Consider the following 25841-nt stretch of genomic DNA (forward strand, 5'->3'; position numbering starts at 1 on the left):
TTTATGGTTTTCAGGGTTTTTATTGTCATTTTTTATCGCTAACCCGGTTTCCCTTCTCCCGTGTTTTATGAATAAATCTTTTTTTTTTGGTACGGGTTTTATTTTGTTGTATTTATCCACGACACCTTAAAGGCCGGTCGGTGAAAATATTGTCAGGCATAAACCGGTCCGTGGCGCAGAAAAGGTTGAGGTCCGTTGCTCTAACAGTGGCTTTCTAGCTTTTCTTTCTTTTTTAAATATAATATGATGCAGGTTGTTTTGGGTTATTTCTTTTTTTTGTTCTTTATGTTTTGGATGGGGTGTCTAAAAGAGGTCTGGACCCTTGAAAGCAACTGTCCTTCTTGGAGGACAGCAGGGAGATAGGGGTTATTGATTGCTGTCTTCCTCCTCAGTTGACTGTGATAAATTTAACTGTGGAAATCCACTAAAGCCTGATGCATCTCCTGACCAGCCACCCCCCCCATCATTTCTCCCTCTCTGTCTATTTCCTTTGTCCTTCAGCTGTACTGCTGATCACTGTGGTCAGATATCATATGTCTAATGGATCCTCGGGTTGTATCTCTGCACCACAGGGCTGAGCTGCAGGAACAGTGAGTCGCAACTGCTTCGGAGGCACATTTTAAAGGCTACAATTGGGTTATGATCAGAGTAATTGCTGGTCATTATTTTGTTCTCCGCCCCAGATATGGTAGAGATACCTCACGGGTTGTTGCTAACATCTTTCCAGCATGGCGTTGGAGGTTGGTGGTGTCGTAGGTGTCAGTCGATTAAACCTGCAATTAAACTCTCAGCCTCGCGGAGCAGTGAACCCACCTACAACAGACTAATTAGTCTGGCTTTGAAAGTGTAGCCTTCTCTCCCATCATGGTGTAATGACTTTTCTGCTTTGTGACAACACAACAAAAGGTTACAAAGATGTCAGTAACACAGAAAGGAGCTCGGTTTATGGCTGTTTTGTGTGGTTTTTTTAATGCTAAATGAGGCCTTCAGAGAGAGAAGCCAGTCCAAACCTCTGCAAAAGCAATTAATCAGATTTTATTGGCAGGCGGCTCGAGACCACAGCTTTCTCTGGTGGACATTTCAACGTACAGAATGCATGTGCAAGCCTTAACTTTAAAAATCACTGCATTCCAGTTGCATTGTGCATGCTGGCTGACTGGCACATCTACTTTTAATGGAGCTGCAAAATTTATACTCCTTCCGCTCTTGGTGTGCTGCAGTGACTTTGTGCATGAAGAGAATCTGTTCTTCATCCTCAATCCATAGATCTGTGTACGTGGCTCGCTGTAATTAGCTCAGAGATGCAAGGGTGTCATCCACAAATATCTGAAACTTCACACAGGTGAATGGCTCAAGGACTCTAACATTTTAACCACGAAGGATGCTATCATATCCTACATCCCTTTGAGTTCAGTAGGTGTTCCAGAGAATTCTCCACAGTCTTGTTACCAGAGAAATGTTGGCCATTCAGTGCTTTTTGTAGACCTTGAGTTCCAGCGTGTGTGAAAAAGCTTCCTTGGTTCACTTGCTGTGCACTTGGGCTTAAAGTCAATCCCAAAACAATTTGACAGAACCTGCTGAAAGCTCTGTGGATAATTCATGGACTCCTGGTGACTGACTGCACGGCAGCTGATTTCACTGGAAACACACTTCTCATAACAACTGGCTTCTTCAAGCATGAGCGCGTGCACTCGTGCAAAAAACAGAAAACCCATCACGCACACACACACACCAGTTGTGTCTTTCTAAAGACCCCCCCCCCCCCCGCAGCTCTGCTTGCCGGCTGCAGGCTCTTTGATTGTTTCAGAGTGTGAAAGAAAAAAACTTGATGATTGTGGACATCTGTTGGAGCTCTCCGTGTGAGCTGAGTTGAAGCCTAGCTTGTGGCAACCATCACCTTACTCTGTGCACACACAAACGGAGCTGAAGAGTAGGCTGTCATGGGAACTCGGGATCTTTTGGTTATGGATGTGTGAGCTGAAGACAACATATGCTTAATTTCTTGCTCTGTCCAATTTCTGCATTGCAAATTTTTCCTTGGATTACATTTTTCATTTAGTCAACTCACAGGTGACAAAACATACACAGATTTCTCCAACAACCCTTTCTTTGCTTTTGGTTATACTCCATCCACTATGATCATATTTGACTTTCTTTTAAATATATCAGGGAGGCAACTGAATGTCTGCAATTAAGCTGATTAAGAGAAGAATGGAAGCACGAGGCTCACTGTAATAGCTTTTGTGGACAATTAGATGAAACCGGGGAAGGCCGGCACTCACATGGCCAGAGTGAGGCAGAAGCTAAGACTCATCACCACGGCTACCAGCGTCCTCAAAGAAAAGCTAAAACTTGCCCTCAAACAATAATTCTGTGACATTTGAAAAGCCTCACTGGCCTTCTAACGTTGAATTAGGGAAAAACTTGCCTGATAGTGTAGGTTGTAGTGTTTGCATATGAGTGTGTGAGAGTGCCTCTATATTTGCGTGCATGCTACAGTGACTCCTCCGAGGACTGATTCATCTCAAGTCTCAGTAAGCAGCAGGAAACAGGAAGAGGAAACGGTCACCACAGAACCCCTCTGGGGTTGTTTCTATATTCAAATTTGCCTTCAGGTGTAAGGGTGCATGTGCACTGCTATCTGTCTGCATGTGCTGCATTTTGACTCATGCCTTTAAAATCCAAACCACCCATGGTGGCCCCATGGTGCCAACCAGCCTGTCGAGGCCTACAGTATATTTTGTGTAAGTGTGCTCTGGTGAGCCAGGCCTAGACAATTGGACTCCTCCCCACCACCCCCACCACCACTCTCCACCTCCTCAGTCTTGTTCTGCCACAGGCTCTATCAAGCCCGCACTCTTCCTGTGACCGGGCTCCGGCCCTGGAAGTGGAAGTGTGTGTGTGAATGTGGGAGAGTTTATGACACAGAGAGGAAAAAGAGTGTGCTCTGACTGGAAAACTGGGTGGAAGGGGAATTTATATTTATATTCTTGCCACTTTTGGTCAGTGGTGTGTGTGTGTGTGTATCTTTGTGTAAAGACATTGTGTTGTATGTCCCTGCCCCATACCAGTTCAAAAGGGAGCCTCCCGTTGAGCATGAAACACATTAACCCTTCAGGTAGTGCTACTGTAAAAAGATTTAAAAGGAGCTCACTACTAAACCGATCCTTCAGTGAAGGTTTTTTTTTACTTATAAAAGCAACACCGTCATTCTAATTCTTTGCGTTTGCATCTCAAATGAGAGTTGTGGCCTTCTTGTCATGTCGATTGACATCAGGAAACAGTAAGAGGCCAACGGCGGTTGTGCTTGCAGCGTTCTTATGGTAAAGGCTTTGTGTGTTAGGCTGCTGTTCGGTATTGAGGTTACCTGGGCGTTTAAACATGGCAGGTATTTTTAGGCCACTGCCGACACCGGGCCAGCCAGAGAGCATGTGAAGCTAAGCCACCGCGGTCAGGAAAGACGACAGAGACTGAAGCGAAGGACTGAAAACCTCCCTCCTCCCCTCTCTGCCCTACATTCTGACAGATTTTCTTCTTACCCCTGCTTCAATATGGACTGTTTCGCTACCTGGAATTACTGACCTACATCGCAGTGTGGCTAAATGCTACAGATGCATTTGAGGGCATTTTTGTTATTTTCTTTTTTCCATTCTTAAGACAATGACGTAAATGTTTGGTTTAACTGTTATTTCGAGCAGTAATGGACTACATTTCATCGGCGGGGATTGCTTCAGTTTTTGACATTAGTTTAGTGTCTTTTCCAACCTTACAAGCAACTTCCATTATCTCTTGTTTTGCGTGAATACCTGTTGGGACCTGGAAATTGTAGCTGGAGATCTGCTCTTAAAATTTGTAGTGGGACGATTGTTGCTTGTACAAACTGGATAATGAGGAGTCTTTTCATCCGGCTGTGAAGGCAACAAAAAACTTGATCTTTCTCTGTTACGTAAAAGTTCATACAATTCATGCAAAATCAAAGATGCTCACATTTTTAAAACAACACATTTTGCTGTTAGATGTCTTAAGCGTGTGGCTCGAGTTCCTGAAGTCTTGTTGCAATACGATTTGTAAGCAACCCCTGGAGACTCAAGAACAGTCAAATTTTGAACAGGACGTCTTATTTTTGCAGTTTGCTAAAAAAAAAGAAGACAAAATCCAGATTTCTTGTAATGTTACTGTTCCATCTCTTTTGATCTCATCACTCCGTAGATACAGTTACATTTGTGCAAACTGCCATATCAGACCTTACTGTACCCACATACAGTAAGGTCTGATAGTGGGTCTCAGGATTTCATTCAGCAGTCGGGGTGATGTCGGCCACCACACTGAGGTCAGTGAGACCCTCCAAACCAGTCATTGTGAATGATGCTTCAGGCAGACGTCTCCAGACTCTTTCACGCCTGTCACATTTCCTCAGTGTGAATCTGCTGCCATCAGTGAAAACAACAAGGTGGTGGATCTCCCAGTTCTGGTGTTCCCCGAAAAATGCCAGTTGAGCCATGCAATGCTGGACTGTAAGCACCGATCGCACTTAAACTTACAGTTTGGTGAAAACAAGCATATGAGTGGCCCTGAAGGTCATTTTGTAGGTTTCCTGGCGGACTTCTCCCATTCCAAATACCAGATATACCAGTTCCACTTCTAAGTTAATGCTTCTATCCAGCTCTCCTCATGTAGTGGGTGATCTGGGTATCTCCACGTATGTGCCATCCTGAAGAAGTTGGACTGTCTGTGCCACATGAATGGGCTGCAGGTGTCATCTTAAGCTACCAGCAGTATCAAGGACATTAGTAACAATACAAAAAAGTACTAGGAGGTATCAGTCAGGAGGGAGAAAGAGAGAGCAGCAGTCCTTGGCCACCATATGCAAATCTGTTTCCTTTTTGGAGCTTGTCTAGTTTTTGCCTCTCAGGTGCACCTGTTGTCAGTTAAATGTGCGTCAAAGGAGTTAAAATTGATTCACAAAGGTTGATATTTCCTAACTGGGTAGATATCCAACTGATCAACTGATCAACTGATCAACTGATCAAGCACACACATCCATACATATGCAATAATACTAAGTGCAATAATCCTTTCTGTCATCGTTGTATTTTTACTCAGTTGTATATAGTATTTGTATTTGTATTCTATTTTTATCTTATCGTATATTTATTTTATTTTATTCTACTGTATATAGTATTTTATTTTATTCTATTCTGTACAGCTGTGTACTGTATTTATTCTTATTGTATTCTAATTTTTGCCTCATAACTTTTGCACTGTCCACTTCCTGCTGTGACAAAACGAATTTCCCACGTGTGGGACTAATAAAGGTTATCTTATCTTATCTTATCCTTGCAGTTTAGCTGACCTGGTGCCATACTGTGAGTTTCATGTGTTAATTGACACGAAACTCCACTTTTTTTCAAGTTTTGTGACACAATAAACTCAGATTTCTCCATACTAGCCGTATTTATACACACTATTCATAGACGAAACACCCAAACTCCACTGTGCTGCTTACAGATGAGCGTTGGAGGTGAATTTATTCAGAACGTGAGTTGCCTGTGGTCAGTGTTCTCTTCCAGATGAGCAGCGATTCACCGAGAATGTTTAGATTCTGCATGTTTATTTCGCTCTCTTCAATCCACTTTCTCCCCGCTGTGCAGCCAGTTTCCCCTGGGCGCCCGCTAGCTTCATCTGAAAGGAGATGAATGAGGGAGATTTTGTTTTCAACAAGGGCAATCCCTCGCTGACACATCTTTAAAAACTTTCACCAAAAACCTGTCAAGAGGTGCCGGAGGCAGCATCTGTCATCTCTGCGTCAGAGCTAACGGCACTGAATCACAGGGACGTTTACGTCCTTCTGATTTCGCCGAGATGCTTTTCTGTAATGTAAAGATTGTGCAGAATCGTTGCAGAGGACTGTGTGCGTGTCAACAAAGCTTTTTCCAGATGCAACTGTGGAGAAGGAAGGGGGGGTTGGGGTCTTTTCCTCTTTGTGTTGCTTCGGAGTGGTGGAGGTGGAGTGGGTGGATGCGCTGTCATTCAAAAGTGGGGGCGATTCTAAATAGCTAATCTCCATCCTCCACGCTCTTTGAATTCTATCCCATCGTAGCAACCGCTCCGAGTTATATAATATCCAAAAAAGAGGCAGTTTTGATGAGCTCACATGGGGAGAAGTTTGCGCAGTAAATGAAATAATGCATGAAGGCAGCCGTGTGATTCATCTTACATGAAAAGCTGCAGTTTGGGTTTCTGGGTGAACGTGGTCAAGATTCTGATGGGGATTATAGTAATATAATATTAATCACTGTGTGGTTATTTGATGAGATTTAATCCATAAATCCATCAAAACAATATCCACGAAACAAGAGAAGCAGCTAAAATTGCTTTTGTTGGACATAAGACAGTTTAAGAAACGATGATTTTGGCTTGACTTTAGCGGCAGACATGCAACAGAGGAGTATTCCTTTTGTTTAAACACAATGAAGCGCCCTCATTTAATTAGGAAACGTGTGTTTACTTCAATTAAAATCCTAATAGGATTCAGTAAATTCAACAACAGCCTCCAAATGGACAGTTTTTCATTAGTTTCTAGGGACATGTCATCATAAAAAGAAGCATGATGGAAGATGGCGTGCGTGATGCATTGCAGATCGTGTCTTCGGGGAGGTGTTAATCAATGGAGTCTGATGTGTGCGATTTCTCAAACGGTGCAGCTGTTTTATGTGCACTCGCTTTCTTAGGTTTGACTGTTTAAGCTTCTACTTGTAACACGGAAGCAGCTCGAAAAATATCCAGTGAGCAGCAGTTCTCTGGGGGAAAATCCCATGTTGTTGCCAGAGGTTAGAGGAGAATGGACAGACTGGAAATGATGGGAAGGGAACAGTAACTTCAACCCAAGATATGCAGATGACCATCTCTGAACGCACACCATGTCAGACTTGAGGCGGATGGGCCAGAGCAGCAGAAGACCACAGCGAGTGTAACTCCTGTCAGCTAAGAACGGGAACACGAGGCTGTGATTGCTGAGTGAGTTCTCAAAGGTTGCCTGGTCTGACGTTTGGAGGGTAGAGTCAGAATTTGGCATAAACAGATTACACCCTACTATCATTTACTTTCCATTTAAATTCTCAGCCTGGCTTTTGTTCTTGCTCTTTTTTGCATTTCTTTATTCATTTCTCATTTTTCTTCTGCTTTTTTCCACTCAAAACTATGTATAAAATTGAATGTTAACTGCAAATATATGATGAGACCCTAAAAATAACCCTCTACAAACAAGTTTATTAGAGTTGATGTACTCATCAGAAAGCTGCTTTTCTGTAGCTGAGTTCCTCTAAGCCTTCGTAATGGACAGATGAGTGATGTATTTTCCTTTATGGCGTTTAATTATTCAAGCAAAAGTAAAACACCATAACAAGATTGCACACAGCTGCATGACTAATGCGCAGAATCTGCACAGGCTGATTGAAACAGTGCCTTTTTAAGCACTCGTGATTATGATGGTAACTCCTCGGGGTATGCTAAATGATGCTAACCCACTTATGCCATATAGATCTGACAAGCTGGCTATTTGCGGCCAGCGCGTTAGCAACACAGATCCAGAAGTGCCGACACGTTTGTTGCATTATAGAGGATACGAATATATTTGGTTATTCAGTCTGGCCTTTTTTTGGCTGCAGTTTCAGAGTCAGTTTACGATTTCATCAGTTGGTTTGATGTGTCATGTTATGTACATCAAGAAGAGCTTCCACATTACCATAACTTACATCAGAATTAACTCGGGCTGCTTTCGCAGCTCTACTTTTTCATCTGCACAGGTCTGTCGAACTCATTTTAGTCTGTGAACCACATATAGTTTTGATAACAAATGTGGGCTGAACCAATAATGCGATTACATAACTTCCCTTCTTTGCATACAGAAAAATTACCAATCATATTTTCACAACAATTTTCAAAACATTTGGTGTAGGACAGTGGTGTCCAAATCCAGGCCTCAAAGGCTGCTGTCCTGCAAGTTTTAGATGTGTCCTTGATCCATCACAGCTGATTTAAATGGCTAAATTACCTCCTCAACATGTCTTGAAGTTCTCCAGAGGCCTGGTGATGAACTTATCATTTGATTCAGGTGTGTAGACTCAGGGTGAGACCTGAGGTTTGCCAAGCCTGGCCGAGGAGGCAGCATCGGCCCGCCAAAGGCTCCAATCTGGCCCCTTGGAAGGTTTTGGAGAATGTGAAGGAGGAAATAAACGGCCATTCATATCACACCTAAATAAAAAAGTAATGGATCAACAATTAAATAACAGAACTATCTAGTCTAGTGATTTATGATTTTTACACTGGGTTTTCAGTGCAATGAGCTGTAATTTTACACATGTATTTTTTACAATTTAAGCCCAAAGCAGCATTTCTTTATTATGTGGAAAAACTACAGCAAGCCTTAAATGTGTAGTAAAACGTCTTTACACTCTCAGAAAGGGAAGTTTCACTTTACAGGCCTCCTTCATTGCACAGTTTAATTTGACAATCCTGGATGAGATGATTAGCTTTAATCCAGCTTGTTGAATCTTGTATACACTACCCTTGATAATAAGATGACCAATAAAAGGTGGTATATTAATATACGCTTCTGGCCTGACATGAGGAAAGTCTGCATTTACTTTGCTTTTATTGTCTGGAGCCAATATGAAAGGCGTTATTACTTTATACCACCGAGATTTGGATTTATGGTAACATTTCATTGAGGATTTAGCTCATGCCGCTCGACAGTCGACAGTATAATCCGGCGATGACGAAAAGAGGTCGTAAAATACCTGACATGTAAACTAGCACGATGAATAGCTCTGCGAAGTGCAACAAGATTGATAACCCTGATTCAGTCTTTGTTTACCTACATTCAGAGCGGCTGTAAATCAAGAAAAAAGCAGAGCGAAGGATGTGTCTTCTGAAGCTCCCGGCTCTATGTTTCTTCTCTGAACTGGGCGACAGTTTCCTCTTCTGAGTGGCTCCTAAGACTCGGCTCTCTGGTGCACCACAGATCTGTCGACTTTTCTGACCTTCCAGCTCTTAATTACATTCTCCTGGTGTCCCCGGTGGATTCAGCCCCCAATTAAACGACTGAAGTAAAAGCGAATAAAAGTTTGAGTTTTAAATTCAAGTCAATTTGGCCAATGCTGTTAAAAAACAACCCAGCTATTTTATATAAAGCGGTTTACATGTTTCTTTGTTAGTCTGCCAGCTGTGGAGAATCTTTAGCGAGTAACGATCGTTGCTGTTGTCATTCATCAGCGCTCCCGTTGTGCTTCTGCAGTTTGTCAGCCTACATAAAAGCAGCAGACATTCGAGGACGTGTTTGTGTCCCAGTCCTGACCCAAACAGATCTCAAACTTGTTTTCTAATTAATTTGCCTGTGATTCCATTTTCACAGCACTCACTCACATCCCCCGTTTGGGTTCATAATATCCTGTGGGGTGAGACGGGGCAGACTAAAACTGAGGCGCATGCTGAAGCTCTTTGAAGGACGCTGCAGGATCAAAGGCTCTCAAAAAAAAAAATTGCCGAGGAATGTCCATATGGATTTTCACTGACCGCCTTAGGACGTCGTTTTCAGCACAGACATCCCACTCGAGCTTGCTCTTACACTTTGTTAAGGTTTCTGGCAGTCTTTCAAGTCTCTGCTCGCCAAATGATCCCAACTAGGAGCTGAAATGTGCAGCCTTTAAACACTGTCCTTGTAGCTTCACTTAAAGAAAAGCACTACTAAAACCAGTTTGTATTTTCCCCTCAAAGAGGCTTTGGGGAGATTGTTTTCCCCTCGTTTGCTTCATTTCATCCCCAGTTAACTGCGAGATAGTATTTCAGCAGCGAGGGACTGATATTGTCATGTCAACGTGATGAAACAATGGAGATTGTGCTGCAGATTGGCTCAGGAGTGGGTGGAAGAGATGAGGTTATGTCTTTAGCACGGCTGCTGCAATGAAGTCAATGATAATACCAGCAGTGAACACAATAGCAAGAAGCTCTGGCTTGTGTCGTACTAACTTCGAGTGGGGGGTCCTCCATGAAGGATTCATCTCTGTATGTAGGATCTTAGCCTGCAAGGACTGCTGAGAATCTTTTGTGTAAACACTTTTGTTGAGCATAAAAGTGGATTAAAAAAATAGAGTGGAAATGTAGCCATAAAATATCAAAATGTACCACAGTTTCGCTGCTCAAGGACAGCAAGGACAACCTTAAGACCTCGACACAGTTGACCTGTAAAATCTGCACGAATTATCTGAATGTTAAAAGCATTTTTTAGACTCGCCTGTTCTTTTTTGGCCTTTTTCAACTTCATTCAATCCGGTTGTTCAGTGATGACGCGACGAATCCTACTTCCGGGTCTAAAGTAGTCTGCGTTTAATATGGCTTTTATGTTGTTAACATGTTTAATGCTATGTATTTTCTTCTATTTGATCTCAAAAAGCTCCTAAAACAGTCAGTGATCCCTGTTGACCTCCCTCGGCTTTTATTACCGCTAATCATTTATTTAAGCTCAGTTTTTAAAACCTTAGGATGTAACTACAGCCCAGCCCATGCAGCAGTATATGAATGACTAACCTCATATTGTGGATGGATTATCTCAGTTGTTCTCCTGGCTGAAGTTTGGTCCTTTTACAGCATCCTGCCATGCGATTACATTTGTTCCTGACCACCGAGAACACTCACGTTAACTTTTATCGAGTGGAAAAAAAGTTAGCTTGTTTATATTATGCTAACATAGCTATGTCGCTAGCGGTCACGTAGCACATCATTATATACCAGCTAGCCAAACTTCAGTAACCCTACAAACGTCACTGCTGTTTAGTTTTCTGTCTTCATTTATGTTGGAAGTGATAAGAAAGCTGTATGTTTTAATTTGTTTCCAAAACCCCGCAGTCAGGACATGCTATATTGTATTTAGATAGAAGCTAGCGAGCTAACTCCCTGCTAACTTCTAACTCCGTTAAATGTCATAAATTCCGTTTTCATGGATGCCTGGATGTTAAACTCAATTGTTACACCTGGTAGAGCAGAACGCTGATCATTTTATTAAAGATGAAAGACTTTAGACAGTTTTTCAACTCTCAGTAATGCCACAGTGATCGTTTGATATATGGACCTGCAGCGGAGTTTAGACCCAGACACGGCTAGTGACGTCAGCCTGAACAACCGGATAGACACAATGAAGAGAGGACAGGAAAGCAGGGGCAAAGACAGAAGACACGCGGCGAAGGACGCAGGTTGGACTCGAACCCGGCCTGGCTGCTCTCAGCCCTTTGGCATGTGATCACCCGCTCAACGCATTGAGCTAAGCTGGCGCCCAGGTTTGCTGCTTTTTAATGCAGCTGTTCACACTTTTGTTTTTTTTTACTTTTTGGAACTTTTTGGTGCTTTTTCCGAACATCCAATCTGACCAATCAAATGCTGCATTTGGCAATAAGTTTGCTGTGTCTCAAAACACAGAGCAGTACTGAATATCTAATGATGTGGAAATAGTAAAATAAAACTATTTTACCTCAGGCGCACAGCTAGACGCCGCTCCTGGTCAATCAGATCTCTGAAATGATTCCTCTGCCCGCGCAGATGTGGTCCCAGCTCTGCCAGCAAGAACTCAAGCTGCCCCGCTGACATCCTGAAATATGTATGAAAGTTTTCAGTTTTTTGTGGTCAGTTTGTAGTCAGGTTTGTATTCACCGAACACCTTTGAACAGGCTTTGGATGCATGCAGGTAAAGTGTCTTTAGAGCTAAAGGGAAACGGGATGTGAACATATCTGACAAACATTTAGCTTTTTGTTAGCTTTTAAAATAATTTGCATGAATAAACAATGACAGATGCAAAGATTTCTGCTTGCTCTACTAGAAGCCTGAAAAAACTGGTGCTTGCTCTCAAGACATCAGACTGGATAAAATGCTAAAGACTGTCCAAAGAAACGACATTGAACTAGCATTCATATACAGAGATGTGAATCGTTAACAAGATGAAAGACATGAGCAATATTGGCAATATTGATTCTAAATGAGCAAAAACCTTTATTAGTTATATTTATGTACAAAAACATAAAATTTATGACAGAGCCCAGGTTTTAGATGTGCACAGGGGTTTCACTGCATGGCAGGTATTCCCTAAAGAAGAAAGCCAAGGTGTTTCAGTCTTCCACCACGTCATGTTCACTTATGAGGTCTTCCTTGATTTCACGGCGCTCTCTATGTGCATGTATGTGCTGGCGCGTCTGCTTACTGCTGGCCAGTTGTGAGCAGCCTGCTGATTCAGGCACTGTGAAGCTCAGCTGGAGTTAAATAATCTGCCAGAAAAGTGAGGATTTGGCAGATCAGATGTGTGTATTTGGGAACATCACTTGTTTTGTGTTTTTTCACGTTGTGTGAAAACCATGCAAATGTGTGATCACATGTGAAAAACGCTCCCCCACTGATGTGAATGTCAACCATTCAGAGAGGCTGAAGACAAGCATGTGTGTGAGTGAAGGATCTGCTTGTGAGGCTGGGACTACATGTGTGAGCGACTGTGTGTGTGTGTCCTGAGGGGCTGCGGTCCGTGGAGGTTGATGTGATTTACCTGGACAGTGAGGATGACCTTACTTCTAACCTTACTCTGCTGAGAGAAAGAAATGAAGGCAAAACTCAGACGCTTGTTGTTTGTTGTGAATATTTGCTCTAGGATTACACAGAGACTGATGAGCTCAAATTAAGACATGGAGTGAAGCTGCGATGTTAAATTAGCTGTCAGCTATCACACTAATTTCATGCTGGAATACAAGTTCTTGAGCATCAAACAGCCCTCAAACTTACAGATAATTAGTTAATTAGTTATTAATAGCACTTTCAAAATCTTGTTTTGGTAAGGAAAATCCCTGCTTGTTTCCAGTTATCAGCACATCTGTTATTAATTGGAATAGATAGAAACCAAAGCTGTTTTTACTTGGCTAGGCTGTGGGACATTTTCACGATAGATGGAAATAACTAATATGCGAGCATAGGGAGAAACGAGAGAGAAATGCAAGCAAGCTGGTTTAAAAGCTACCACATAGGTACATTACACACACGCACAGAGATACACGCTAAGTGCTAAGTAACTTGATCGACCTCTGTCAGTCAAAGTGGCCATGTCCTCGAGTCCAGTATGAAGGTGGATGAGATAAAAAAAAGCTCTGTTGAGTTAAGCCTAGTCTATAGTGCTCCTCTTGGAAAAACAAATGTGTTTGGCACAATAAAACACCGGGAGAGGTTTAGTAAAGATAAAAAGATTTTTAAAAAGTTACTTTATACCTATTCTGTAAATGTGTTTTGTGATCATCAATGGTATAAAATGTGGATGTAGCATCTGAAGGCCACCAGGTGGCGATAGCTGTGTTTGCAAAAACACTTCCAGTCCTGTGGACGTCAGTGAGAAAACCGCTTCCTGTCTCGACCTAATGAGTTTATGGGCTCAGTCACTCATGTCGGGTCACACTGAGTAACGTCCATGCTGTGTTTCAAATTGGAAGATGATCTAATAATGTGCTAACGGCTAACAACTTGTCAACCACAAGTCTTTTAATAGTGAGCTCGCTGTTTCACGCCCCCTTCTGGCCACACCCACTGCTCATCAAAATAGCACCTTAGAAACCTGTTAGTGACATCACGGCAGCTATGTCCATGTTTTTAATGTTATGAAGTCAGGAGTGTGCGGGGACTGACTCGCTTTTGGAGCCAGTCTCTAGTGACCACTGTCAAACCTGCAGTTATTTAAGAGATCTGATTTTTTGAACTTTTGAGCTAAACTGGTTCCCTGGTTCATTTTTAAGTCCTTGAGTCTGACACTTGATTAAACCTGAAAGTCCCTGCGGTTTGACTCAGAAGCCGTCTCAAAGAGCTGAAGAGGAGGAACTCTGCAGTCTCTGAGGTTTCTGAGACTGCCTCTTGTTGTCATTTAAAAGAAGTTGTTTTTGCCATAGAAATAATGGAAAGCAGTGTTAGCTTGATGCAGAGAATGGCTGTCTAAATGACGCAGGCAGCAAAACACAGGGAAATGGCCGACGTGTGCTGCATTCCAATCAGCTATACATCTGTATATCCAAACACACTAATGATGTATTATGGGCCTTAATGAGCCGTGGCACTGATTGTCAAACACGCTCTCGCTCTCTCTTTCTGTGCCAATCAGGTTTTTATTCTCCCCTTTATATCTGGATTAGATTTTATGCACCAGCTGCATCCGTCAACTGGATGTACTCCCAAACAAGCATACACCCACATCCACGTGTGTGTGTGTGTGTGTAGACACAAATAACAATAATAAATCTCACGCCCAACAGCACAGTCACAAAACACAAGAAGCAAACTGAGATCAATTAGTCTAAGTAACACGTGTACTCCACCCCCCATGTCTCACTTACACCTACACCCGATATAAACCAGAGTGCATCGTGTTCACTCTCTCTGTGGTGCCGTTTGATGGCTTTTTCTTCTACATTGTTCCACTTTAACAGTAAATGTTTGATGGGAAAAGCAGTTGAACTGGAAGAGCTTTTTGGTTTTTCTTGCTGAAAATACAAACAAGATTTTTTTTTGGACGTACTGAAAGCTTCTTGCTTTCATTAAAGTTTCATCAAGCGCGGCCTCTGACAGAGGCAGTGGAGAAAAAGCAAACAAAGCGACCGATTGATATGAAAAAAAGACATTTGTAGATGAGACTAACAGAACTTTATAATATTGTTTTGCATGTTTTAGCAGAGCTAGTTAGTTTTTTTGTTTGGGCCAAAAGATAAATCGGAGCTTTAAGTTTCTCCTCTGCTGCAGCGACTCACACACAGAGCATCCTTCACTTTAACGCCCTCAAACTCATCCTCTTAGACACAGTCTTTGTGCAGAGAGCAAACCCAAGCTGTTCCAAACACAGGCGGCTTCAAGACAGCGAGCGTCGCAATCGTTGAAATAACTGCTACAGCAGCGAGAGAAGAATGCAGCCGACGCCAACACGCTGCAAGATGCTTTCACACCTGTTTGTTTGGTGTGGTTTAAACTGGCCCCTCAAGTGTTACACCTCTGGTTTGTTTTACACAAGAAAAATCTTAAATGTGGAGTTTGCCAGACAGCTGATCGTGTAGATGGAAGTCTATATGCAAAGCATGTAATATGATGAGCTTCATGTGTTCCACAGTGGTGCCTATTTTTAGCTGGCAATCGGTGATTTAGAAATAAAGAAAAGGAGAAACAGAAAGGAGGAGTAAAAGCAGAGAGCAGGAAACTGGGACAGCGTGCTGGGCTGTGTGTGAAACCAATAAAGCTGTTGACATGTTATACGTTCACAATGCATCAACCATTTGCTTGATCTGCTCTCCGCCACGAGAGGAAGGAAAGGATGAGCGAGGATAAACAAAGAAGAGGCCGTCGATGGAGATCAGAAATAGGCTCCGATTGATCTCCAGGACAGATATATGGGTTACTATTGATCTTCCTCTAAATAGAGCAAACATGGCACTCGTGTCATTACAATCCAACCAGTGGCGTCGCTGTGTGACAGTGATCCAATTTTAAGATTAAATATTAATGCACAAGTCATATCTATCTATCTATCTATCTATCTATCTATCTATCTATCTATCTATCTATCTATCTATCTATCTATCTATCTATCTATCTATCTACATACATACATACATACATTAGGGCTGCCACGATTACGTCGACTATCAAAATCGTCGACGACTGATTTAATAGTCGACGCGTCGTTTGAAGCTTTGTAAGATCCCAAAAGACGCAGGAATAAGTAGCAGGATTTAAGAGTGTAATAACGGACTGAAACAGAAGATGGCAGCACTGCATGTACAAGGATGCCAGCTAAACCCCGAAGAAGAAGAAGAAGAAGAAGAAGCAGCTGTGTCCCAGAATTCATAGCGCGGCCAACAATGGCGGCAGCTAGTTAGTTTTAATATTACTCTTATTATTCTTTCTGGGTCACAAAATAAACGTTTAACATATTTTCAGGCGAGAATGTAGCTGTGTAAACCTCAAATATTGGCTCAGTTTATCAGGACACCACATATTTTCAAAAGCACTCCGACGTTTTCAGAGACGTCTGTTACCCACTAGCTCGATAGCTAGCCGGGGGCTAGGTCACTAGCACGGTGAGAACACCGGACTCCAGGCAAATTGTTTTCAAACCCACCGCCGTCTTTCGCTACTCAGGTTAAATATATATGAGTCACTTAGATAAATTAAAAATGTTGTTGTTTGGCTTTTTTTTTTTAGTATTTTATTTGTTCCTGAGTAAATCGGTTTGTCTGAGATTAAAGTTATAGTTTTTACACAGCTGAATAAACGTCAAGCAGACAGCTGATTATCAGAAGTGTGAGATGCTGGAGAATATACTCTGGTGTCCTGTTATATTTTAGATAGCAAGGAGTTTATTAAACTTCACCGAAACAATCTGCAAATTTCATTAAAATTGAATAAACTATCATCTTGTCTTTATTTTTAGTTAGCACCTTAAAAGCTTAAAGCTGTAAGCTAATGATAGTTATATAAGAGCAGATGCTGCTGGTGCAATAAGCTGTAGTTTTACGTCCAGTGGATGATGATCTGATTAGTCGACTAATCGCATAAATAATCGGTGACTAGTCGACTATCAAAATAATCGTTTGTGGCAGCCCTAACATACATACATACATACATACATACATACATACATACATGTGTGATTTCTGTGTCAGCCCACCCATGCAGGCTCTGTGTGCTTGTCTTCCATTCTTGTGGGCAGACACATCCTTCATCCTGCTTTAATTGGCCTGATGTGAATCACTTAATCCAGGGGTGCAGCCACAGTCAGACAGGGCAGGCTTATTAGCCTCCATCAAAGGACCTGTGAGCCTTCATCGTGGCTCAAGAGTTGGGAGTTCACCTTGTAATCGGAAGGTTGCCGGTTCGAGCCCCGGCTTGGACAGTCTCGGTCGTTGTGTCCTTGGGCAAGACACTTCACCCGTTGCCTACTGGTGGTGGTCAGAGGGCCCGGTGGCGCCAGTGTCCGGCAGCCTCGCCTCTGTCAGTGCGCCCCAGGGTGGCTGTGGCTACAATGTAGCTTGCCATCACCAGTGTGTGAATGTGTGTGTGAATGGGTGGATGACTGGATATGTAAAGCGCTTTGGGGTCCTTAGGGACTAGTAAAGCGCTATATAAATACAGGCCATTTACCATTTTACCATTTCATCATCTGCTGCTGCAGTACAGTACGTGTCTGCTGCTGAGCCCGTGACCTCTGGACACCAAATCTAACGCTTGATCTTCTGTGTGTGTGTGTGTTTTTAACTTTGAGTTCTTACAGTAGATGCTGCTTTCACGTAGGATTTCGATGTGTGTTACAGTCTTACATAACATCTTTACTTTGCTGACCAATTAAGTTTTGCACCAAAATCATGCCGTCTTGTAAAAAGTCCCATTTCATTTATGGACATTTTCCTGACATTTCTATTATTAGCGGCACGACTGCAGATGGATGTAATGCTGGCGAGCCTTCCAAAAGTCTTGTGCAGATGGTCAGTTTAGTTGCGTGTGACTCATGTAGTCAGCGGAGCCAAAACAGCACAGCGCTTCGCAGAACTCGTCCCCTAAAATCGCCTGCCAGCTACAGCTGGAGGGCCTCCAGAAGCTCGCGGCCGAGTCGCAGCATTTGAACATGTTGTACCTGCCAACACGCTCTCCGGATGTCAAGCCCTTCATTCATTATTAGAGAGAAAGAGAGAGCGCTACATCAGCTTTGTCTAATAACTGTACGCATGTCGCCAGCTCTTTATTATCTCATTCGCGGCTCTGTTTAGATCGCAATACCAACATGCATGCCCATTTCTGTATTCATAAAACAAGCAAGAGCACTGCCTAGACTGCATTAAAGCATTAGTGCTGTCTAAAGTCTGAATCCTTATTATCATCCTTCTTTGCTTGATAAAGGGCTAATTATTGTCTAACCTTCACGTACCTGCTTCAGGACTTGCGTCTTCTGTGTGACAACTCTACATCCAGTGTGTGTGTGTGTTTGGATTTTGCCACTAAATTAGTTTTATTAGTGTTCTACCTGTCCAAACCAAATAAAAGAGCGTCTGACAAAAACATGTGTCAGTGCCCTCAGAGCAGTGATCTTAAATAGCTGCGCGGTGCTTGACATACTCTTTTTTTCTTTTTGTGTTTTGCCTGGATTTTGTCTGTCAAGCTGTCATAGCTTATTTGTGAAGGTTGAGGTGGCTTTCAGGTGTACTTGTAAACAACAACAATAGCACATTCTACACGCATGTTTAGGGTGTGAGGGATTTAGAAGCACCAAGTAGCCCAACAAGCCATTTAATCCCCCCTGACACACACATAAAGACCCCAGTCCTTCACTGGGCAGCTACTTCAGTACTGCTGGTTTGATTTGAAATGCCTCCTTTGCATCCTCCCACTCTTTATTTTGCGCATTCTCAATGTGTTGCTGCTCGTGACGCATCAGGATTTCACAAGATTTCCATCATCACGTGAAAATGATAAGCAGCAGACGACTCATCTATCAGACATCCTTTCCAGCTGATACTGGTATTAAAAACAACCCACAGTTCTGCACATATGTCACACTCTCTGTCTGTCCTCTCTGTGTGCCTCTTAGAGGCGGGCCGATCGATCCAGATATCGATAGTATTGATACTGACGCTGGTATCGGTCTCAGATCGATACTAGCGTGATGAGATGGATTCATTGTTTCTGTCCTCCAAGTTCACTCTGTAGCCTGCTGATTTATGTTAAACTAATTTTTGGGAAATCAAAAAATATACCTCAAACATGCACTATGAAAAATGTGTTGACTGTCACATTTATTTTATTTATAGCCTATAGCACATTTAAACAACAGAAGTTGAGCCAAAGTGCCGTAGAGACGCCCACATTTATATTCCAGGTCCCCAAAACCCCAGACACGAAAAGCTGATGTAGCTGAAAGATGTGTTTTTTTTGTGTAAAGTAATTGTGGAAAAAAAATCACAGTGATTCGGTGTCCATTAAAATTAGATCAAATTTTGAAAATCAGTGATGATTCATCACATAAGTCATACCACACTGCTCTACCCTACATGAACTGCCTTGATAGAGTAAAAGTACCGGTATTGTATCGGCAGTACTGGCCCTATGTTTACTTGGTATCGGACTGATACCGAAATCTGCAGTATCGCGCAGCACTAGTGCCTCTGTTTTCAGGAGGGGGGAAGGGAGCCGTGTGATCAGTATTGATCTCAGAAAGCTCCCAGGCAAATTTATCTGTATTATATCTGTGATGTGTTAGCGTGAGTGCAGGCTTGGCCTCAAAAAGGAGGTTTGTGGGCCGTTTGGCAGGTTTCAAAAACGGAGAATAAACAGAGTTCCCCTGTTGAGTTTTGACTCACATAACATATCTACATTCAGCCAGCTGAGTTCAGTGGTAATTAGTCAGTCTGGTCTCACACACACACACACACACACACACACACACACACACACACACACACACACACACACACACACACACACACACACGCACGCACACAGGTAGAGATGTTTAAACACACTGGAAGCAGCTTTAAATGACATATCACACTAACAGCCTCAGCTGACACACAGTTTACATCACACCTACTGACAGTAGGTCATGTGACACTGCTTTGTTGTTGGTGTACTGCTGCAGCTGTTGACTGGGAGCCAAAGCAATATTTTTTTGTGTGTATTACACTTCTCTTCTCTCTTTCTGTTCCTTGTTTCTTTTCTATTTGATTTAAATATAAAGTGAGTATTTTAGGAGGCAACGCAGTACAAAAATAATTCCACATGAAGATGTGAAAACAACACAGCATATGAACGTGTTCCTGTAAAATATGCCCCAGTTTGTTTGTTGAGCAACACAGAAGTGTTTGAAAATGCTGCCCTCGTGTGTCTGTTATCAGAAATGCACCTTTGTGATGTCCTGAAACGTGTTTTATGTTTCAGGTTATGGACACACTTTCTAAACTCTCCCACACTGTGATTGTACAACAGACTGGAATCAGGTATGTGGAAGTGAAATGTTTTAATACAAAACAATGCATTTCTTTCATTGCATCTTGTGATCTTAGTAGTGAACAATAAAATCTAATGTAATGGATGCATTATACTGCCACTGGAAGCTTGTGAGGTATTTTAATCCTAAAACACGGACTGCTTTCTCCTCTCAGGCCCTTTCCAACAGAGGACAGTGTTGAAGATGAGGACATCTACAACCACCTGGAGGACCTCATAGAGTATGCTCTCCACCCTTTTGTTTCCAGCCATATCCTTAAGAACATTTTAAGATGGATTTCTAATACACATGTTACATTTTAAAAAGTCAGCAACCTTGTGAGTCTTTATGTGCACATGTGTGTGTCATTATGGCACGCTGAGTAAATGTAAAATGAGCATACTCCAACAAAAAGGGGTTTCTGAGCTCTTTTGCAGATGTTTACACGTCTTTCCGGATGTGTGCAGACAGCTTTTGTCAGCATAGCTGCACAAGATGCAGTCATTAAACCTTTCACATGTCAAGATGCAGTCTGGGGTCTGACAGCTCACCGCTGTGATCCCATTGCACCGCAGTCTCTCTACTTTAGTGTTCGGCTTCCTCTTAAAACTCTCCACGCCTGTGAGGATAAAGCTGCCATTTGTTCCCTGGGTGTTGTCTGGAAGGCAGCCATTTTCAGCATCAACTCGCCCCGCTCTTTTCCTTAGTTAGCTACAAGTGGGGTGTGTGGGACTGTGAATTAATCATTTGTTGTTCAAGCCCTGCTCTGCAGACACCTGTTAGCTTAGCAGATTTAAATGACAGATTTTTCTGTCTAAAAATACCCTTTAAAGTTCATAGAGAGGGTGTTAGCTATACTGCGTGCAACCAATGTAGGTCGGTCGGTGTTCGATACCAACTAAAACCAACCTTTTTTTCACCTTTGGAAATAAAGCAGGGACAAAATAATAACATGACATAATCCTCCTCCGTTGCAGACAGAATGTCTGGCACAGTCCCATTCACAGGCCTTCCTCTAAATGCAGCTGTAGGACTATTGACTCTGGCCTATCTGATATGGATTTTTGAATGCATTTTTGTTTAGACTGAATGCGTCAGATGCCAATTCATGGACAGATTTTTTGTCCCTTCTCTGTTTTTCCAGTTCATAGCTCATAACACTGCAGTTTCCTGTCTGTTTCTGATCAGAAATACTGGCACTTGCATGGTAATTGAAGTCAGCAGAGAGCCATAATCCTACAGCAGAAATGCTGTTGGAAACCTTTACAGTGACACAGTGGTTTGGCCCGTGTTTAACGCTGACAGCTCCTACAGAAGGAAGCGGCACACTAAGAGTAGTGACAGCAAAACAGTGGCTTGATAGCAGCCAGCACGGGAGGTTTGATGTGTCAGCCTGGATCTCACTGAACTGAGCCACATTCTCCCATCTGCTCAGCGTTTAGCAGCCATATAACGGACACAACAGAAACACGCGCACGCCGTTCCACACAACAAGAGGTTTCATTTCATTTGGGTTTTTTTAGCCAAGCATACAATGTTGTTGCCCATCTAGAACCAAAATAAAGCTTTATATGTGCAAAGCATTTAGGATTAAGAGCAAATTCTTCTCTCTCATCACTGGAGATTTCATCTGTTCTAATCTGTTTTAATGTGCAAGGCTAACAAAGTGTTTAAATTCACTGCACTAATTTTTGAAGAGATAGTATAAGTTAAAAGTAATAGTTAAGGGCATTATTTCTCTGTATTCTAGATATCTAGTAATGCCCACTAAAACACTAAAATTGAAATAGACTAGCTTGGCTATTAGCTATGAAGCTTTATGCTAGGCTGTTAGCTATGAGGCCTTATGCTAGGCTGTTAGCTATCAGTCTTTGTACTAGACTATTAACCAAACCTAGCATGAAAAAAATAGTTGTTTTTTTTTACTACTACTTACTACTGTTTCTTAACAAAAGTAACAAAATCCCTCACACAAAAGCTGCTTATAAAACAGGAAGTGCAGCTTAGCATTTACATATTTTGTTTATGATAAAGATGAATTAAAGTAGATTAGATTATTTCTACCTATATCTTCTTTTTACGATAACGTCAAGCTAAGCTGTCTTTCTCTATCATATTGAGACTGAGAAATAGTCTCTCACTCAGAGAAACAAGGTTACAACGTAACCTTATGTTCTGTAGCTCCTTTGTTAGCTTACAGAGGCCCACTTTACCCTCAAGTCCTAAATGAATTTTGACACATTGTCTCGTCTCTGTTTGAGTTATTGCCCTTTACTATAAGACATGACAATAATACATTAGACATGACAATAATACATTAGGTGAAACAGAGTAGCAAACCACAGAGAGAAATATTTTTTTTTTCCTTTATGGTCCACCACCTATGCTGTAGATCTCTTATCCTTGACCTCACCTCCTGCTCCTTACCCTAATAAAACATGCTAATTGTTTACGTCCAATTATCCCCTTAGGTTTCTTTGAACTTGGGAACATTTGGTTCTAAAATAAATGTATGAAAAGTAAAGAAGACGCACACAAACACTGAGTCACATCATGTTAGCCCACCTGCTAAGGCTGCAGTAATTGGCTCCGATGTGAGCAGTCAGAACAGGCTGGTGGCGTCACACATAAAAGTCTTTTCTTGTCTGCGTGTTCCTCAGCCACTTTCACAGCAAGGGATTAAGTTTTGTCCCCTTCTAACAAGATTTGTAGTGTGGTATTAAAATCCACATCTGTAAAACCAGAACCGTGTGTGCTTGTCAAGAGAAGTGAAAACCATTTCATCCCACTCACTCAGGATCAAACAGCAGCGTGATGTAATGCAGTGTCACTGCCTTATTCTTTCATTTGTCCTGCAGTGAGAATGGAGTGGAGGATGAGGAGGACCTTTATGACTGTGTGTACGATGACGAAGAAGGCGGCGAGATCTACGAGGACCTGATGAAGACAGAAGCTGTCCCTCCTCCGGTTTGTCCACCACTGTAACTTCACTTGAAAATGTGTTTTTTTGTTCTTGTTGTCAAAGACTGCAAAGAAAGACTGGTGAAAGAAGTGATGCTACCATCATATCTGACGTCTTAGGCCAGGGGTGAGGAACTCCAGGGCTCAAGGGCAGGTTTTAGATATCACCCTGGGTCAACACACCTTAATCAAATGACTAGTTCATTACCAGGCCTCTGGAAAACTTCAAGACATGTTGAGGACGTAGTGTAGCAATTTAAATCAGCTGTGTTGGATCAAGGACTCATCTAAAACCTGCAGGAGACCAGTCCTTGAGGCCTGGAGTTCCCCCACCCCTGTCTTAGGTGATGGGATCAGACATGGATGGCACTTCCCTACTTGTGTCTCCAAGTGTTCAGCTGACCACATCTTATTTTAAGCTCAATAAATCTTTTATGGGCAGTTTCAGGCAAAATGTAATGCAATGTGTGGTTTGTAAAAGCATTGGGGACAGTATGGAAAAATAACACCACATCCTGCACCGATGGCATATTTTTTTGTAGGTTCTTGTTTGGAAACCATTTAAAACATTAGTCATTGCAATAAAAATGAAATGCTCAGAATGTGGTATCTGTTTGAGAAAATATAGTTTGAGAAATTGAACTTTTTTGAATTCTGAATGGACGTTTGATTATGTGGAGCTGGTCTTCATTGCTTTGTGGTTTCCATGAAACTTGGAATTGAAAATTTACAAAATAAAAATTGGCCTTCTTTTATCTTTCCATCTGAAATATCCTTCAAAAGAGTTCTTCTGAAACTTGGCAAACTTGAACAAAAGCACTGAAAGAAAGTCAGATGAACCTTGGTGCCAAAGCAGATTCTGAATGCCTTTAAAATGCTGTTTAAATTTCAAATATACATTTTTTAAATTTAAGTGATTATTTATCAATGTATCTATTCAAGTGTATAATGTGTGCGTGTGTGCGTAGGCGTTCCAGAAGCAAGCAGAGACTGACATCAGGAGTTGCTGCTTGACAGAGATCAAGCAGACAGAGGAGAAATACACTGAGACCCTGGAGTCTATAGAGAAGGTACACACTGGCTGACTGGTGGTTGTCATTGTGCAGCCCAGGCTTCCTCACATTGCTACGTGCTGACTGAAATTTTAAGCAGGTAATCTCATCTGCATCCCATGCTGAGTTTGTACGCTGGCGATACTTGGAAACATCGTCTCGTTGAAGTAATCAGAATTATAACTGCCAGTTATTGTGATTTGGTTACATCTCAGAAGTAAAAAAGCGGCCCCCGATCACAGGTTTAATGTGACATGACTGAATTAGTTTGAAGCTGCGGGCCCTCCAGAGTTCTCTATTAAACCTGCTGAGCGAGTGTGTCTCAGTTAGCTTGAGTGACGAGTACTTACCCACAAAGCTGTTGTGAAAGAACATAGGATGAAGCGCTTTTGGACATCTTTCACTAATATCCAGGTTGCCAGCACTGTTTCATAAATTGGTGTCAGTCTAACTAACTTTATTTCATTAGGTGGAAGTATTATCGCTCTGTTTCCCTTTACGAAGGATGACTGGAAATCAATTTGGCCTCTTTATCACCTTCAATATGAGAAACTGTGAAACTGTAATGACCTCTTTTCGGGTGTAATGGAAACAAAAAAAAGCGGTGTAACACTCCGCACACCATGAGAAAGAAGCGAGGTGAAGGATGTATTTATATTTTTGAAATTAGCCGTGAGTAAAATGTAATCCCAGCACTCCTTCCAACAAACGCCCTAACAGAGAGCTCTGAGAGCAGCCGCTCGCCTGTGGATGTGTTCCACCTTACCCGGCACTTTTTACAGGACTGTCTTGGACTACTTGTCTTCTACCTCTTGTGTACGTTCACGTCTGCTAAAAGACCTCGCCTGATTTCCCAGAGGAGCGCCTCAGTAGATGACTTTCGATATGAAGTGGATGGTGGAATTTAGTTTGTGCTCGCCCGCTCCTTTGAAATGTAGAGGTGACTACACTGTGGGAGTTTTCTGAGAGGAAATCATTAAATTGCAAACTCTGAAAATGAGATTATTGTCGTGACCCAGACGCTCCTGCTTGTTTTCGCTGACTGCAGCTCTTTGCAACTTAGCCCTATAATATAATAGCGTCTCACGCAAAATGACTTTCCCACTCTTACTCTAGAGGAACGAGGCTCTTTGTCTTCATTCATTCCCTCTCTGTGTTTCTCTCCTGCAGCACTTTATGATTCCCCTCAACACGTTCTTGTCCCCAGCTGAGATGGAGAAGGTGTTTGTGAATATTCCGGTAAGTCAACGCCTTTGGAAGCGGTCATTGTTGAGGGGGTTGCAAAATTCTCCTTTAAATGGTCTTTTCCCCCACCGACTGTCACAATAGGAGGAATGTAGAAGTGTAAATAATGAAAGGAATGATGGCTTAGCTTCACACCTACATGGCAAAATTCAATAAAAAAAAGATTTTAAACCTTTTTTAAATGTGCATTAAATTAACATTACAAAGAGACTACTACTACTATTTAAGAGCCTTAACTGTCCAAAAACAGGTCACTGTTTTGTGTTGCATGCTAACATGCCAACATACTGACATCAAATATGCTGACTGATTGATTTACGTTCACTGTTTGACTGTGAAATGCTAACAGTGACCAGAAAGTAGCAAGAACACCTCAAGATAATAGCAGTGTCTTTAGTTTTTAGGTAGGTTTGCAAAGGCAACATGATATCAGTTTTGCTGCAGGCCTATACAATAAAAAAAAAAGGTTTTTTTTTAACCTCAATAAACATGAAGCATGAAAATTAAATGAATATAGTTAAAGTCAGAATTTTGGTCAAAGATTCTTATTGTG

The 25841-nt window shown here is 42.0% G+C and overlaps 1 protein-coding gene across 2 annotated transcripts in view; it reads left to right on the top strand.

Moving 5' to 3' along the window:
* Window positions 1-25841, top strand: part of vav3a (vav 3 guanine nucleotide exchange factor a) — an 88513-nt gene that overhangs the window by 21291 nt on the left and 41381 nt on the right. For both annotated transcript variants that reach the window (XM_026179207.2, XM_026179209.2), the window contains exons 3-7: window positions 19982-20040; window positions 20206-20271; window positions 22889-22997; window positions 23960-24061; window positions 25214-25282. In XM_026179207.2, coding sequence (XP_026034992.2) covers window positions 19982-20040; window positions 20206-20271; window positions 22889-22997; window positions 23960-24061; window positions 25214-25282 — 405 coding nt within the window. The remainder of the gene's footprint in view (window positions 1-19981; window positions 20041-20205; window positions 20272-22888; window positions 22998-23959; window positions 24062-25213; window positions 25283-25841) is intronic.

This window comes from Astatotilapia calliptera, chromosome 9 (assembly GCF_964374335.1).
Source record: "Astatotilapia calliptera chromosome 9, fAstCal68.1, whole genome shotgun sequence".
NCBI lineage: Eukaryota > Metazoa > Chordata > Actinopteri > Cichliformes > Cichlidae > Astatotilapia > Astatotilapia calliptera.